Source organism: Enhydra lutris, unplaced genomic scaffold (assembly GCF_002288905.1).
Source record: "Enhydra lutris kenyoni isolate GAN:26980312 unplaced genomic scaffold, ASM228890v2 scaffoldscaffold76, whole genome shotgun sequence".
Lineage (NCBI taxonomy): Eukaryota > Metazoa > Chordata > Mammalia > Carnivora > Mustelidae > Enhydra > Enhydra lutris.
In genome coordinates, this window is record NW_019154160.1 from 4,039,859 (window position 1) to 4,054,731 (window position 14,873).

General features: G+C 45.5%; 1 protein-coding gene across 3 annotated transcripts in view; it reads left to right on the forward strand.

Moving 5' to 3' along the window:
* Positions 1-215: 215 nt before the first annotated feature.
* LOC111160510 (egl-9 family hypoxia inducible factor 1) overlaps positions 216-14,873 on the forward strand; it is a 61,214-nt gene continuing 46,556 nt past the window's right edge. For all 3 annotated transcript variants that reach the window (XM_022523657.1, XM_022523658.1, XM_022523656.1), the window contains exon 1: positions 216-1,184. In XM_022523657.1, coding sequence (XP_022379365.1) covers positions 288-1,184 — 897 coding nt within the window. In that variant the 5' untranslated portion in view covers positions 216-287. The remainder of the gene's footprint in view (positions 1,185-14,873) is intronic.

Genomic DNA, 14,873 nt, shown 5'->3' on the forward strand with positions numbered 1-14,873 from the left:
GCCGGGCCCCGCGTGTCCGAGCGGAGGTCTCTGTCCGCCGCGCAGGCCGCGGTGCCCCAGCTCGCGGCAGTGATGAGGCGCTGAGGCGGCCGCCGGCGCTGCGCGGCCGGACCCGAAGACGAGGAAGCGGCCGGGCCGAGGGCGCGGGGCGCCGGCCTCCCTCAGGCGGGGAGTGGCGGGTGCATGGCGCAGTGACGGCCTCTGTCGCTCCGCCCGCTCCCCGTCCCCGGGCGAGGCCCTCCGGCCGCCACCTCTCCTGCTCGGCTACCGCCTCCGCCGCCGCCGCCATGGCTAATGACAGCGGCGGGCCCGGCGGGCCGAGCCCGAGCGAGCGAGACCGGCAGTACTGCGAGCTGTGCGGGAAGATGGAGAACCTGCTGCGCTGCAGCCGCTGCCGCAGCTCCTTCTACTGCAGCAAGGAGCACCAGCGCCAGGACTGGAAGAAGCACAAGCTCGTGTGCCAGGGCGGCGAGGGCGCCCCCGGCCACGGAGCGGGCCAGCACCGGCACCCCGGCCCCGCGCCCGCCGCCTCCGCGCCGCCGCCCAGGGCCGGCGGGGCCGGGGCCAGGGAGGCCAGGAAGGCAGCGCCGCGCCGGGACAGCGCCGCCGAAAAGGCGGGCCCGCGGGCCGCCGGGGACTCGGCCATGGCAAAGGCCAAGCCCGCGGCCGACCCCGCTGCGGCCGCGTCCCCGCCTCGCGCGGCTGCCGGCGGCCAGAGCCAGGCGGCGGCGGTCGAGGCGGAGCCCGCGAAGGAGGAGGACCCGGAGAAGACGAACCTGTACCCGCCCAGCCACACGCCGGGCGAGGGGCTGAGCCACGGCGGCGGCCTGCGGCCCAACGGGCAGACGAAGCCGCTGCCGGCGCTGAAGCTGGCGCTGGAGTACATCGTGCCGTGCATGAACAAGCACGGCATCTGTGTGGTGGACGACTTCCTGGGCAAGGAGACCGGGCAGCAGATCGGCGACGAGGTGCGCGCCCTGCACGACACCGGCAAGTTCACGGACGGCCAGCTGGTCAGCCAGAAGAGCGACTCGTCCAAGGACATCCGAGGCGATAAGATCACCTGGATCGAGGGCAAGGAGCCGGGCTGCGAAACCATCGGGCTGCTCATGAGCAGCATGGACGACCTGATCCGCCACTGTAACGGGAAGCTGGGCAACTACAAAATCAACGGCCGGACGAAAGTAAGTGAGCGCTGGGGGGTGCGCTGGGCGTCCCGTAACTGCGCGGGCCGCCCCCGGCCCCGCGACAGGAGCGTGGTTTCTCTGTAGAAAGTAATTCCCTTCTTGTGTATGTAGACCCCATCGGGAAAACGGTTCCAGTCCGGAGATAGGTGCTTATATCCTTTCTCTCTTGCCCACTGTTTTCCGCGTACTGCCCCTTTACAAACGTCTCTGTCTGATGGCATGGTTTTGTGGCTGACCTTAGGCCCGCCCTTTCACTTTGCTGTTTTTTGCTGTTTTTGCTTTTCCAGTGCACTGTCGGTTCAAACCTTACTGGAGTTTTAGCCTCCCGTTGCGGGTAGTAGAGTAGTTCCCAAAGCCAGCGCTGGTTCTGCATCTGCCCAGTGTTTGCCTACACCCCTAAATTCTCCCTGTGGTGCCGGAGCCGCTCATCAGGTTCTGGTTTACAGAGTGGAATGCTGTGTTTGGTTTAAGGAGATGCCGGCCTGACCGCGAAAAGGTAAATTTGAAATCAGTACTTGGTCAAAAGACTCGTGTATTCAGGAAGAGCTTGGCTGCTCCCCTCCCTTCTCCTGTCTCCTTCCCCTTCCCTATCCCTACTGTTTTGAAACCCCCCACAAAACGGGGAAAGAAGTATTTCCGTTTTTAGACCTTGCAGTGTAGGTGGGTTACATTTTTAGCATAGGTTTCCTTTATTCGCTTTCTTAATATAATCCTTCTGTTGAAACAGAAGTGTGTTGTAGCTTCCTGCTAGGAAAAAAAAAAACCCACGGAATTGGAGCAGGAGGGAGGGCTCGTTCTAAAATCTCAATTTGGTGGAATCTCTTTGTTTTCTCTTTACTCTTGTAGCCCCCCCCCCCCCATTCTTCTGCTGGTACCTAGTCTAATTCCTCTTCCCTCCTCTCTATGGTAAAACCGAGACTTCCCTCCTTAATGCTCTCTCTCGCAGTTCTTTTTCATGTTGCTTCCCAGGTCTTAATCTTTTCTTTGTATCCAGCTCCTCCCCAGGCCGCCCTGCTCCACCCTCCTCCACCATCAATCTGTGTCTGATAGTTTGAGTTTTAAGAGCTTGTCTTAGGAGACCGTCACGTGTGTGTTTGTGCACACACACGGACTCTGCCCACTGGTTCTTTTGTGTGTTGTCAGGGCATCTGTTTTGCCAGCATCATGGGTGACTTTCAGGCTGCCTGAAGGCCGAGCATAAGGCAGTGAGGAAAGTTCTAAACATTAAAATCTTGTGGGGAAAAATACAGTGTAAACTCTAATTTATATATTGCCGCCTCATTACTGGATGAAGGCACATGTCTTCATGTGTAGTTTCAAAAAAGTGAACAGCCGCTTAATATTAAGCTAGAGGAGGAAAAGGAAGCCTGATTAGACCTCAGTCTCAGTCTGCAATAAGAATTTCATTTATATAAAAAAACAAAACTTTTGTCATGGATCAAATCTTAATATAGTCATGAACTCTAGAGCAGGAAGGAAACCGGCCTGCGGGAAGATCCCGACCGGTCATTAGTTGGGGTATAAACTTAAGGCTAATTTACGAAGAAGTTAATGTCCTAAATCTTCCTTGATCTGCTTTCCTTGGTTAATTTAGCTTTCCGAGTTAAGTCCTCTCCTGACCCCCTGTTTTCAGTGTGGCCTCAGGGAAGGGATAGTAGTTAGCCCGGCAAGATCTTAGAGCAGTTGCTTCTCACCTAGAGGTTGTTAGAAAATAGCCACCTCTGCATCAGGCATCCTGGTGCCTGAAGGGAACAGTAGTTGAGGTCCTAAATCACTCTAGCGTATTATTTTATTTCGGGTTTTTTTTTTTTTTTAAGAGATTTATTTATTTATTTGAGAGAGAGAAAGAGAGCTTGCATGGGGGCGGGGAGGGGCAGGGCAGTGGGGCGGAGCCAGGCATTGGGAGAGGGGGAGAGAATCTCACCATGACCCTGAGATTAGGACCTGAGCCAAAACCGAGAGTCAGACGCTTAACTGACTGAGCCACCCAGGCGTCCCAGAAGGGCAGATTTTAAACTCCTTAGACTGATCTTAGGCTTACATTAATTTTCAGCACACAACTTGAGAATCCATGAATGTTTTTAGGGAACCTCTTTCATTGTATTTGTTTGAGAGAGCTTTTGTTAATTGTGTTCAATCATGTAATTTTAGTATTCCTAAAAAAAACGAAGATCTTGCTTTGGGGGAATGGGAGGGCTGTCGGGTTGTTGGCCACCATATATTGAGCAACCACTGTGGGCTAGGCACTGGAGTGGGCCCAGTGCAGACGTGATCACCATAATCAATCTTCTGAAGTGTCGGTGGTAGTTTGGCTAATTTACATTTGAGGATATTTCCGGTCAGACGTGGCTAAGGACAGCCAATTGTACTAACCTCGATGGCATTCATATTTAGGTGATTCAGGTATCAAGCCCCAGGCTTTTTCTACTATACTGCATATAGGTAGGATAGTAGATGAGCTGTGGATTACTTAGCATACAACTGGGACTAAAATTTGCTATATTTTATTGATGGTGATAGCATTAGCCTTGTGTGTGAATAACTACTTTATGGTTGGCCTCTATAAACTTTTTAGTAGATGACTACGCAGTGTTTATTTCCGATGTATATTTCAGTGTCTGAAAAGCCGCTTTATAGTTACCCATTTGAGTCATGCTCATTTCTGTGTAACTTTTAAGAGAGGCAGAATATGGGCACTAATGGGATTGAAGAGAGGATCTTCAGTTAAGAATTTTGTCATTCTTTACACCACTATAGTAATTTAAAAAGTTACTTGCCCCAAATGTGTACTGTTTTTCTCACTTAGATTTTCACAACAACACTGTAAAATAGGTAGATTGTTGATATATTTTTCCTGTTCATCGTTTAGAAAGGTGAGCCTCAGGAAATCATGCGCTTGTGGGAAATCATGCCGCATACCGAGAGTTAAACTGAAGTTTTCTGACCAAGAACAAATATCCTTTTTTATTTATATTGTCTATTCTGAGTGGTCTTTGTGTGTGTGAGGGCCTGATAATCAATGATTTATACTTGGCTGTGGCTCATTCAGTGTTAAACTTTGATTTCCCCCAAGTTTCTACTTCAGACATGCTTATCTGGCCCACTGTCTGTCCAGCTCCTTTAAAAGAGGAACTGTGGGGAAGGATGAAGTAATGCACTCTAGGACACATGTAACTGAGCTGCAGCTTCCACTTTCTCTGGTCCTTTTTTCGGGATTTTCCCATCTTTTGCCCTTAAACTGACCTTAGATCCTTTTTCCTTTCTCACACCCTTCCTTCAGCCGGCAGTGAGTTCAGTAGGAAGAAATCGTGGTCTGCTGATCTTTGAAGAGCAGTGTCATGTGGGCTCTAAGAAATCATAGGAGGCTCCACTTGGGGAGAGGAGGAAAAGGAATGCAGATGAGCGGGGATCATGGGAAAATGCTGAACCATTCAGTTGGAGTTTCTCAGCTACTGTGAAGGAAGATGTGCCTGTTAGAGTAGAAATGCCAGAATCATATACATATTTTTGGAATTCATCCAAAACTTAACTCTGTTCAGTTCAAATGTACATCAAGAAAAGGAATGATAAAATGGGTTGAGACTAAGAAGAAGCAAATTATATTCCTAAGATTTTTCGTTAGTGTCGCCCTTAGTCAGCTCTGGCTGGCGATGGTTTCAGAGCAAAGAATAGGATGAGGAAAATCCTGTTGGCTTTATTCTCACTATTGTAGTAGAGATGTGGTGACAGGCCTTTTAGATGTTACAAACAAAACCAAACATAACTTCCTTCTCGGTCCACTTCTGCCACTTTCTCTGTACTCTTGGCATCCACCATGCACGAAGGGGAGCAGCTGGTTTAGTGTTTTAATAGGTCTATCAGTCTTAAAGATCAGAGTCCATTATTCCGTATGTGAAAAGGTCGAAAACATTGCAAGTGCAGTAATAAGTTTCCTGTAGCGCTTTACAGTTTAAGAGAAATGTGCGGACTGAAAAAGCCGTCTTCATAGGTTGTGACTGAACCAAGTTCAACATTGTAGGAAAACATTTTGTATAGCGAATTAGTATACATGTAGTTCACATATAACCTCACTTCTTGAACTATTAAAGAATTCTATTTTAAATTAAAAGGGTTTGTGTTTTTTGGACGTTTTAAACTCTTCATCCACCTGTTACCTAGTAAGCCCCAGGAATACGCTGTAAGACCTTAGTCCTGGGAGGACGGCATCTGAACGGAGAAGGCTGGTGGACTGGGCGCTGCTGGTCCATCTGGCAGGGATCCTGGGTCGGCCGCTGCTTCTGTGTCCCTGAGCCTATTGCTTCATACTGCTGCATCTCAGTGACTCCGCTTGTCCACTGGTGTTAAATCATAGTCGCCTTTCCTGCCTCGCAGGCTTGCTGTGAGCAGTACGTATAATTATGCGTGTAAAAGTGCTTTCTAAATGGTAAAGCCCAGTGTTAAACTGTTGTTAACTATTACTCCATGTATCTGAAAGTTCTCCTGTTTTTCTGAATCTTTCTGTAAGAATGAGCTTTTCCTGTCTTTCCTTTTATAAGCTAGAGGGAAAAAAGACTGAGAATGATCACCCATTTTTTATCTGACCACTCCTCCCAAAACACGTACATTTCTTTTTAAACAGAAAATAAGTCCTGGAGAGGTTGAGCGGCTTGTTCAAGGCCGTAGAGTTCCTTACTGACAAAACCGACCGATGTTTGATCCAGTTGATTCTTATCACTTCTCTGCAACTTTATGCTGGATCTTGTGTAAAAACGACATATCCCTACTTAGCTAATTTTGGGGGTATTTGGGGGCCGTTTTTTGAGAATTGCTTGACCATTTACAGCTTCCCTTTTTCTTCTCCCTTTTACTCCTGTCATTGTACAGTATGGCTTACCTGACATTCTAGTTTAAATTTTCCTCCGTAGGGACAGGCTCCTTGCTCAGCCTGCTTCTCCCTCTGCCTACCACACCCGCTGCCTGTGTGCTGGCACACATGCTCTCTCTCTCTGACAAATAAATAAATAAAATCTTTAAAAAGTTTTCTTTAAATTTTCCTTCTTTAGTTAATTCCTCCGTAATTTCCCTAGATGTTCTTTATTCACCTTCTTTTCTTTCCTCCAGCATTAAAGCCATTTTCCTGAATCAGGCCTTCCCTCTCTTGTTTCCTGAGTAGGAACTATCTTTCCGTTCTGCCTCTGTGATTTACACATTTATTCTCTCTTTTCCTTTACTTTTTTCCCCCCACTATCAGGCTGCATATCTGTCTTTGTTCATCTTCTCCAGCGTTTTCTGAAGCTTGTGCCTTTCTGGTATGCCTTTGGATAGATGTTATCAGCTTCGTTATTTAATTTTTTGCTTTAGGCCTTTAAAGTGACACCAAATGTTCCAGTCTTGCGTTTGACCAGATGCTTAGATGGTTTTCATAGATGCAGTTTACTGCTATGCCTGCCTTGTTTTTATTATGCTTGCATTTACCTCCGTTCCCACTATGCCTTTGTTTCTGCACTTGAAATACTGTCTGTAACTATGGGATGGCGTTCATATCAGTTATGAACTATATTCATAGATGGTCTTTGACTGTTATTCCAGCTAAAACCTTCCTGTTCTAAATAAATAAATAGATAAATAAATAAATAAAACAGACAAACAGAAAACTGACAGATGGTTAACCAAAGCCTTCCCTTAAAATCGTTGTTACCACACTTGTATTTCCTAGTCCAAATGGGGAACTGTTCTCCCACCTTTATTGGAATGTTTTGTACTTCATTATCACATTTTCCCAGAACCGACTCACAGTTCTGTTTCCAAAGAGCTCGGATATTATCTGTGGTCTGTGTTTGCTCATTGAGGCCACTATGAAATTTTCATGAGTTTGGAATCCTCATTTTCCTTATTCAATGTCCCAAACCCCATTTCTTGGCCAAAGCAAAATGTATGTGCTCTTGGTTGGCCTTGTTGTATTCTCTGAGTCCTGTTTTGATAGTCCTTCCATTCATTTGTTCATTACCAAATACGAAGCGAGGACTTGCCTGTTCCAGGAGCTAGGAATGTCTGAGCAACGACAATACCGAAAAGCCCTTGTTCTCATGGGGCTTAAATTCTGCTTGAGGTGGGCGAGAGGTGGGGAAAGACAGTCACTAAACAGATGCATAAGTAAATACATAACGTGTTAGGTGGCAAATATTAAGGCAAAAAATAAACAAAGATAGTGACCAGAGGGTAGTCTCTTAGGATCGATAAAGTACTAAGATGATATTTTAAGTAGACACTGAAGTAGACTCCTGGGTTATGTGGATACGTGCAAGGAGAACATTCCAAAGGAAGATATTACATAGCAAATACTATGGCCCTGACACAGAATGTGCTAGATGGGTTTGGAAAACAGCAAAAAGGGGGCCGCTCTGGTTATAGGAGAGTGAAGGAGGGAGTAGGGTAAGAGATGTGATCCCGGAAGTGGTGGTATGGGAAGTAAGGTCACATGATGTAGGATTTTGCCTTATAAGCCATGGCAAGAACTGGGTTTTATCCTGTAGGCAATGGGGAGTATCTGCAGACATGGTGGAAATGAGTTGGATTCTGGATAGATTTTAAAAGTAGAGTCTGTGAGATTTGCTGATGGATTTGATGTGAGGTCTGAAAGACAGGAAGGAAGGAGTCGAGAATGACTCCTGGGTTTTTGGCTCAGGCAGTGGGAAGGAAATAATGATTATTTTGTCTTGCCCTAACTCTTCTGCCTTTCTTCTCTTGCCCCACTTTTTCAGTTTCCATTTATAAGGTGGTTGACACTTAATTTGCAGCCAAAGCTACAGAGAAAAGTTCTCTGCTCTTCCTTCGCACATTCCTTCTGACTGCCTGTGCTTGCTGCTGTTGTGGACCTTACAGCCCGTCCTCTTCTTCTGCAGAGGCTGCGTGGCTTCTTTACACGCTTGCTCTCGTTGGCCCTGCCATGGATGCTGTCTGGGAGTTACTACAGCATTTCTGGTGCTGTCAGCAACTGAGGCTGTGTCTTGTATGAGTTGCTCAGTTAAGACGGATTATAGATACATACCATGTAAAAATTACACAAGGGGGCGCCTGGGTGGCTCAGTGGGTTAAGCCTCTGCCTTTGGCTCAGGTCCTGGGATCTCAGGGTTCTGGGATCAAGCCCCCTGTCAGGCTCTGTGCTCAGCAGGGAGCCTGCTTCCCCCTCCCTCTCTCTGCCTGCCTCTCTGCCTGCCTATGATCTCTGTCTGTCAAATAAATAAATAAAATCTTTTAAAAAAGAGAGAATTACACAAATTCTGAAATTTTAGGGAAACATTGGAGAAAATGGATTGCATGTGAGAGACAAACATAGATTTAGATTAAATGTCAAAATAAAGTCAGAAATAAAACACCTTGGTTTAAAAATGCTGTTGAAAATAAAACTACTGGGGCGCCTGGGTGGCTCAGTGGATTAAGCCGCTGCCTTCGGCTCAGGTCATGATCCCAGGGTCCTGGGATCGAGTCCCGCATCGGGCTCGCTGCTCAGCGGGAAGCCTGCTTCCCTTCCTCTCTCTCTGCCTGCCTCTCTGCCTACTTGTGATCTCTCTCTGTCAAATAAATAAATAAAATCTTTTAAAAAAAAAAAGAAAAGAAAAGAAAACTACTGTAGAAAATTGAGAAGAAGAAGAAGGAATATAAAATACCAAAAATAATCCCATTGAGGGGCACCTGGGTGGTTCAGTCAGTTAAGTTTCCAACTCTTGATCTCACCACAGGTCTTGATCTGAGGGTCATGAGTTGAAGCCCCACATTGGACTCCATATTGAGCCTGGAGCTATTTTAAAAAATAATAATAATAAAAAGAATAAATAAAGTTTAAAAATTAAAAAAATAATCCCGTTGACATGTACCTAGGACGATGTGGTAGCTTCATATAGTAAGTAAGGAAAGAGGGGATAAGTTGAGGATAGCGTTAGGCTCCATATTCAGTGATCTTAAAAAATGCTAGAGAAATAGGTGTTCTCATCCCCTTGCTGTGGATCCTGATACTGGAATTAGAACTAAAAGTACCAACTATCAAATGGAAGCTAATGGTGTTAAAATTGGAATATTGTATCCAGGACTTTGAAGGATAGAAGGCCTCACTTTTGACTCCAGAAAGAAGTATAGATGAACATTAGGTGATCGTGTATGAAGCGGTTTTTAAAAATTTTAAACCTGAGGGGGCCTGGGTGGCCCAGTCAGTTGAGCATCTGCCTTCAGCTCAGGTCATGGTCCCAGGATCTTGGGATCGAGCTCTGCTTTGGGCTCCCAGCTCAGTGGAGAGTCTGTTTCTCCCTCTCCCTCTTCTGCTCCCCTGCTTGTGCATATGCTCTCTCTCTCTCTCTTTGTCAAATAAATAACTCTTTAAAAAGACTAAAAATAAAAATTAAAAAATTTAAACCTGAAAAGTTAAACATGAGCTATAGAATCCAGGAATCTGTATTCTCAACTTAATTCAGACAACTTCAATTTAAGACTGAATTTTGAACCTTTTTTTTTTTAAATTTTATTTATTTATTTATTTGATTCAGTGGAGAGTCTGTTTCTCCCTCTCCCTCTTCTGCTCCCCTGCTTGTGCATATGCTCTCTCTCTCTCTCTTTGTCAAATAAATAACTCTTTAAAAAGACTAAAAATAAAAATTAAAAAATTTAAACCTGAAAAGTTAAACATGAGCTATAGAATCCAGGAATCTGTATTCTCAACTTAATTCAGACAACTTCAATTTAAGACTGAATTTTGAACCTTTTTTTTTTTAAATTTTATTTATTTATTTATTTGATGTTAAACATGAGCTATAGAATCCAGGAATCTGTATTCTCAACTTAATTCAGACAACTTCAATTTAAGACTGAATTTTGAACCTTTTTTTTTTTAAATTTTATTTATTTATTTATTTGATAAGACAGAGATCACAAATAGGCAGAGAGGTAGGCAGAGAGAGAGGGAAGCAGATTCCCTGCTGAGCAGAGAGCCGGATGTGGGGCTCGATCCCAGTTCCCTGAGGTCATGACCTGAGCCAAAGACAGAGGCTTAACTCACTGAGCCACCCAGGTACCCCTAAGACTGAATTTTGTATAATAAAACTTAGGTAGAAAATATCAAATCTAGCCAATTAATTGAAAAGGTTTGGTCAGGATTTTGGAGTCTTCAGAGATTGACCATGCATCTGAATTTTTTTCTCAGTATTGGTACTCCACTCTGGTCTATAAATGGTAAGTAGAAGTTCTGAGTCTGTAGTTTTGTCATATAAGTGTCCTTCATTCTAGCTCTAGGCATTTGTTACTTTCTATTGTGTCTTCCACTGACTTCTTAGCACTATTTCTCTGAAATAGATGTCTTAAAAATTACCTTTCTTTCTTTCTTTCTTTCTTTCTTTCTTTCTTTTCTTATTAGGCTTCATGCCCAACATGGAGCTTAACTCAAGACCCTGAGATCAAGACCTGAACAATAGTCAGATGCTTAATTGAGCCACTGAAGGCACCCTTTAAGAATTATTTTATATTTATTTTAAGATTTTATTTATTTGAGGGGTGCCTCAGTCGGTTAAGCATCTGTCTTTGGCTCAGGTCATGATCCCAGAGCTCTGGGATCAAACCCCATGTTGGGTTCTCTGCTCAGCAGGGAGTCTGCTCCTCCTCGCCCTCTGCCCTATCCTCTCCCCCCCCACCCCCGCCCACTTAGGCTGTCTCTCTCTCTCAAATAAATACAATCAAAAAAAATTTTATTTATTTGAGAGAGAGAGAGCATGCAGGTTGGGGGGAGAGGAGCAAAGAGGGAGGGGGAAAGAATCTTAAGCCGACTTTGCTGAGCAGGAGCCCACACAGCTGATCTCACATCCCTGAGGTCACGACCTGAGCCAAAACCAGGAGTCAGATGCTTAACCGACTGAGTCACCCCAGGTGCCCCCAGAATTTTTTAATTAGAAAATTCAGTGATCTTTTACCCCCTTAGACCAGGTCTTCTTGTTGCTTCACTAGCACAATTAACCACACTGCCTCTAGAATCCCAAACAGCTTGCTCACTAGTCTGGGTCTTAGCCTTTCAGTTATTTTTCCTCGTTATACTTTTCAGTTTTCCTTCTTTTTTTTTTTAAATTTGAATTCAGTTAGCCAACTGTAGTACGTCGTTAGTTTTTGACGTAGTGTTCTTTGATTCTTCAGTTGCGTATGACACCCGGTGCTCATCACATCACCTGCCCTCCTTTATGCCCATCTCCCAGAGTTCTCCTTCTTTTCGAAGTTTTAAGATTTTATTTATTTATTTGACAGAGAGGGAGCACAAGCAGGGGGAGCAGCAGGCAGAGGGAGAGGGACAAGCACCCTCCCCGCTGAGCAGAGAGCCCAGTGATCCCAGAACTCTGGGATCATGACCTAAGCCAAAGGCAGACGCTTAATGGACTGAGCCCCCCCCAGGAGCCCCTCTTTTCGCAACTTCTAACCGTAGTTTTTTCTTGCAGCTCAGTTCTTAACTTTCTCCTCATCACTGTCAGAAGCCACAGGTGGGAAGAACTTGAAACATCTATATTTCTAGAGTTTTCTTCTCCACTTGTATTACTTACCTTTTGCTACATAACGAACTACCCCAAACTGTAGTGACTTCAAACAAAATCTGGGCACAGCCTGGCTTCATCCTTCACGTGTCGGCCAGGGTCTATGGTCTCTATGGTCTCCAAGGCTTGAATGGGGTCTGTCTGCCTCCAGGCTCTCTCTGTGGCTGTTGGCAGCGTTCGTTTTCCCGTGGGTTGTTGGACTGAGGACCTCAGTTCCTTGCCATGTGGGTCTCTCCCAACATAGCAGCTCGCTTCATCAAAGTATGCAAGCCAGAAACGCCCTAGCAAGACTGAGGTCCCTGGCAGAAGCAGCCAGGCTGAGGGACAGACAGCCGTCCTCGACTGTGTTCTGTTGTTAGCAGCAAGTCCCTAGGTTGACTCCACATTCAAGGGGAAGGAATTACACCAGGCTCTGAATGCCATTTCTTGAGTTGTTTCTCCCTTTGCAGTGTCTGCCCTTAAATGTTATTGTTCTTTTTTTTTTTTTAATTAAAGATTTTATTTATTTATTTGACAGAGAGAGAGAGATCACAAGTAGGCAGGGAGTCAGGGGGAAGCAGGCTCCCTGCTGAGCAGAGAGCCCGATGTGGGGCTCGATCCCAGAACCCCGAGATCATGACCTGAGCCGAAGGCAGCGGCCCAATCCACTGAGCCACCCAGGCGCCCCAAATGTTATTGTTCTTAATGGTCTGTGCTTTGTCTTCTGTCTTTGCTCTAGTCAACACTTTTCCTCCCTGGCTGATATGATGACGTGCCTGGGAAACACAGGTTCTTAAGTTAGTTTGCCCGTGTTCAGAACCTTGTCTAGCTGCTTAGTTGCACTCTGATTTGAGGCAAATTTTCTTACAAAGCATCAGATTCCTCACTGGTTTAACAGGAGTTAATAGCATGTAATTCCATAAGGTTTGTTTGAAGATAGAGGGGATAATGCATGAGAAATGCTCAGCAGATCAGTTAGTGCTCATTTAACGTTAGCTGGAACTGCGCTGGTAACAGGAGGAGGATGAGAGAGGAACAGCCATGACTTCAGCTGTTGGGGTTTGTCGGAGCTCCTTGATCTGTGCCTTGCCCTGGTGTCTGTAGAGGACTAAGGGGCAACTCCGCCTGAATGTCCTCAAAGTACTGCAAACTCAGCATGATCGAGACTGAAGTCCTCCCAAGTTTCCTGCCAGAGGGGACAGAGTTGGTGGGTCTGTCTGGTGGGGAGAGGAGGGAGCAGGTTCAGAATTGATCCTGTCTGTGGACTACATTTATTTTTTTTAACAGCCATTTATAGAGTGCCCAGTATAATGCCAGGACCAGTGCTGGGCACTGGTAGCTCCAGAGCACCCAAGCCAAGGTAATTCTCTCTGCCATTCTGGAGTGGAAGACAGCCTTGAGCCTGCATGTGTATGGGTGTTGCTAAGATGGACAGGATCCCATGAGAGCCCACAGGGGGCCTAAGTTGGTTTGCAAGCCAGGAAGGGTCTCCTGGAGGCATTATTTAAGACTGAGACTTTCAGTCCGTTCCCAGTGGAGGAAGTCCTTTCAAAGTCTCCAAGTCTGAAGAGAGCACGATGTTCTAGAAGAACATACCTTCTTTTATCAATATGGAAATTGTACTCCTTTAAAAATTATTCCCTATCCCTCTTGTTCCTGTTTACATTTATTCTCTCCGGTTGAGACGTATCTTCTCCTCTGTCTAGATTATTACAAAAGCCTTTTTTTTTTTTTTTTTTTTTTTTTGGTGTCTTTCTTTTCCAGTCCTTTCTATCCTGGTGTTGTATTTCCAAAACACAGATCGTATCATAGTCCGTATCATTGTTTCCCCCAAAGTCTTTGTATGCTATACAGACTTTAAAAAAAGAAAATTCGGGGCACCTGGGTGGTTCAGTGGGTTAAAGCTTCTGCCTTCAACTCAGGTCATGGTCTCAGGGTCCTGGGATCAAGCCCCACATCGGGCTCTCTGCTCGGCGGGGAGCCTGCTTCCTCCTCTCTCTCTGCCTGCCTCTCTGCCTACTTGTGATCTCAGTCTGTCAAATAAATAAAATCTTAAAAAAAAATTCATTTCTCATATTTTCTCCTCCAGGCACTGGAGCTTTCTTGCAGGTTCCTTGAACCTGTATTCGCTTTCTGCCTCAGCACATTTCCCTGGCGCTTGCTGTGTGGAAAGGTGGTAAGGAGGTTTCTCTAAGTTGATTCTTGCCCCAGTGCCTCTAAGCAGAATTGTACTTCTAACCAGCCTGTTGCTGTGACACTTCTTATCACTGATAGAACCTTTCTCCAGTGGTGGGTTTCCTCTGCAAACTGTGCGCCACCCCAGGACAGGACCTGTCTTTCCCCTGTCGCGTGCTGCTTCTTGCATCAGGCGTCCCGTATGGTACTCGCATTTCCACTGCGCTACTCCGGTTGGCATTTTGGTCACTCTATACCTGGGTTGTTTCCCAGCGTTACTATTTTTTCCTTAATTCACTCTTTCCTATGTAACACTTCTATCCATCTTACATGAATTTACCGACCTTCATAAAAATGTACTCAAAAACCTTCCTGAGTTGTACTTCCAAGGGCACAGTTTGACTCTTGTGCACCTAATGCCCAGCAACTGCTTGGTCCCACACCGTCTGTCCATTCTTAATTGCTCCTCCTCTTGGAAAAACAACCACTTTTTCTGCCAGATTGTTTTCTTCTGTCGCTTCCTCCTCCTCCCAGCACATCTGCGAATTCTTTGACTGGTTTATGACTCCCACACCCTTGCTCCAGCAATTTCAGTCTTTAAAATAGATCTTAAATCCCATTCCCAAATACTGCCTTGAGTGCTGTACCTCCACCAGTCTCTTTTTTTCTCTAAAACTTCATATGTATACCTTTTGTTCCCAAGGTGTCTTCTCCAGAAAGTTAAAAGGGCAGGGGACTGTTTATAGTACTCTGTCTTACACAAAGCTCCTTCCGTTCTGTCATGGCTTTTATTATTCATGTGTTAACACTAAGTGAATGGTACTCTACTGCCCCACCAGGTACCTTACCCTGCTTCCCGTTATTTCCATCTGATTTTGAAAACTACACTTTTTGAAAGTCTGTGAGGGTTTTTGTCCTATTGCGGTCAACTCTCCTTTTTGTGCTTACTATGCTGTTTCTAGTCCCTATTTTCCAGATAAAAATAACCCAGTCCAAT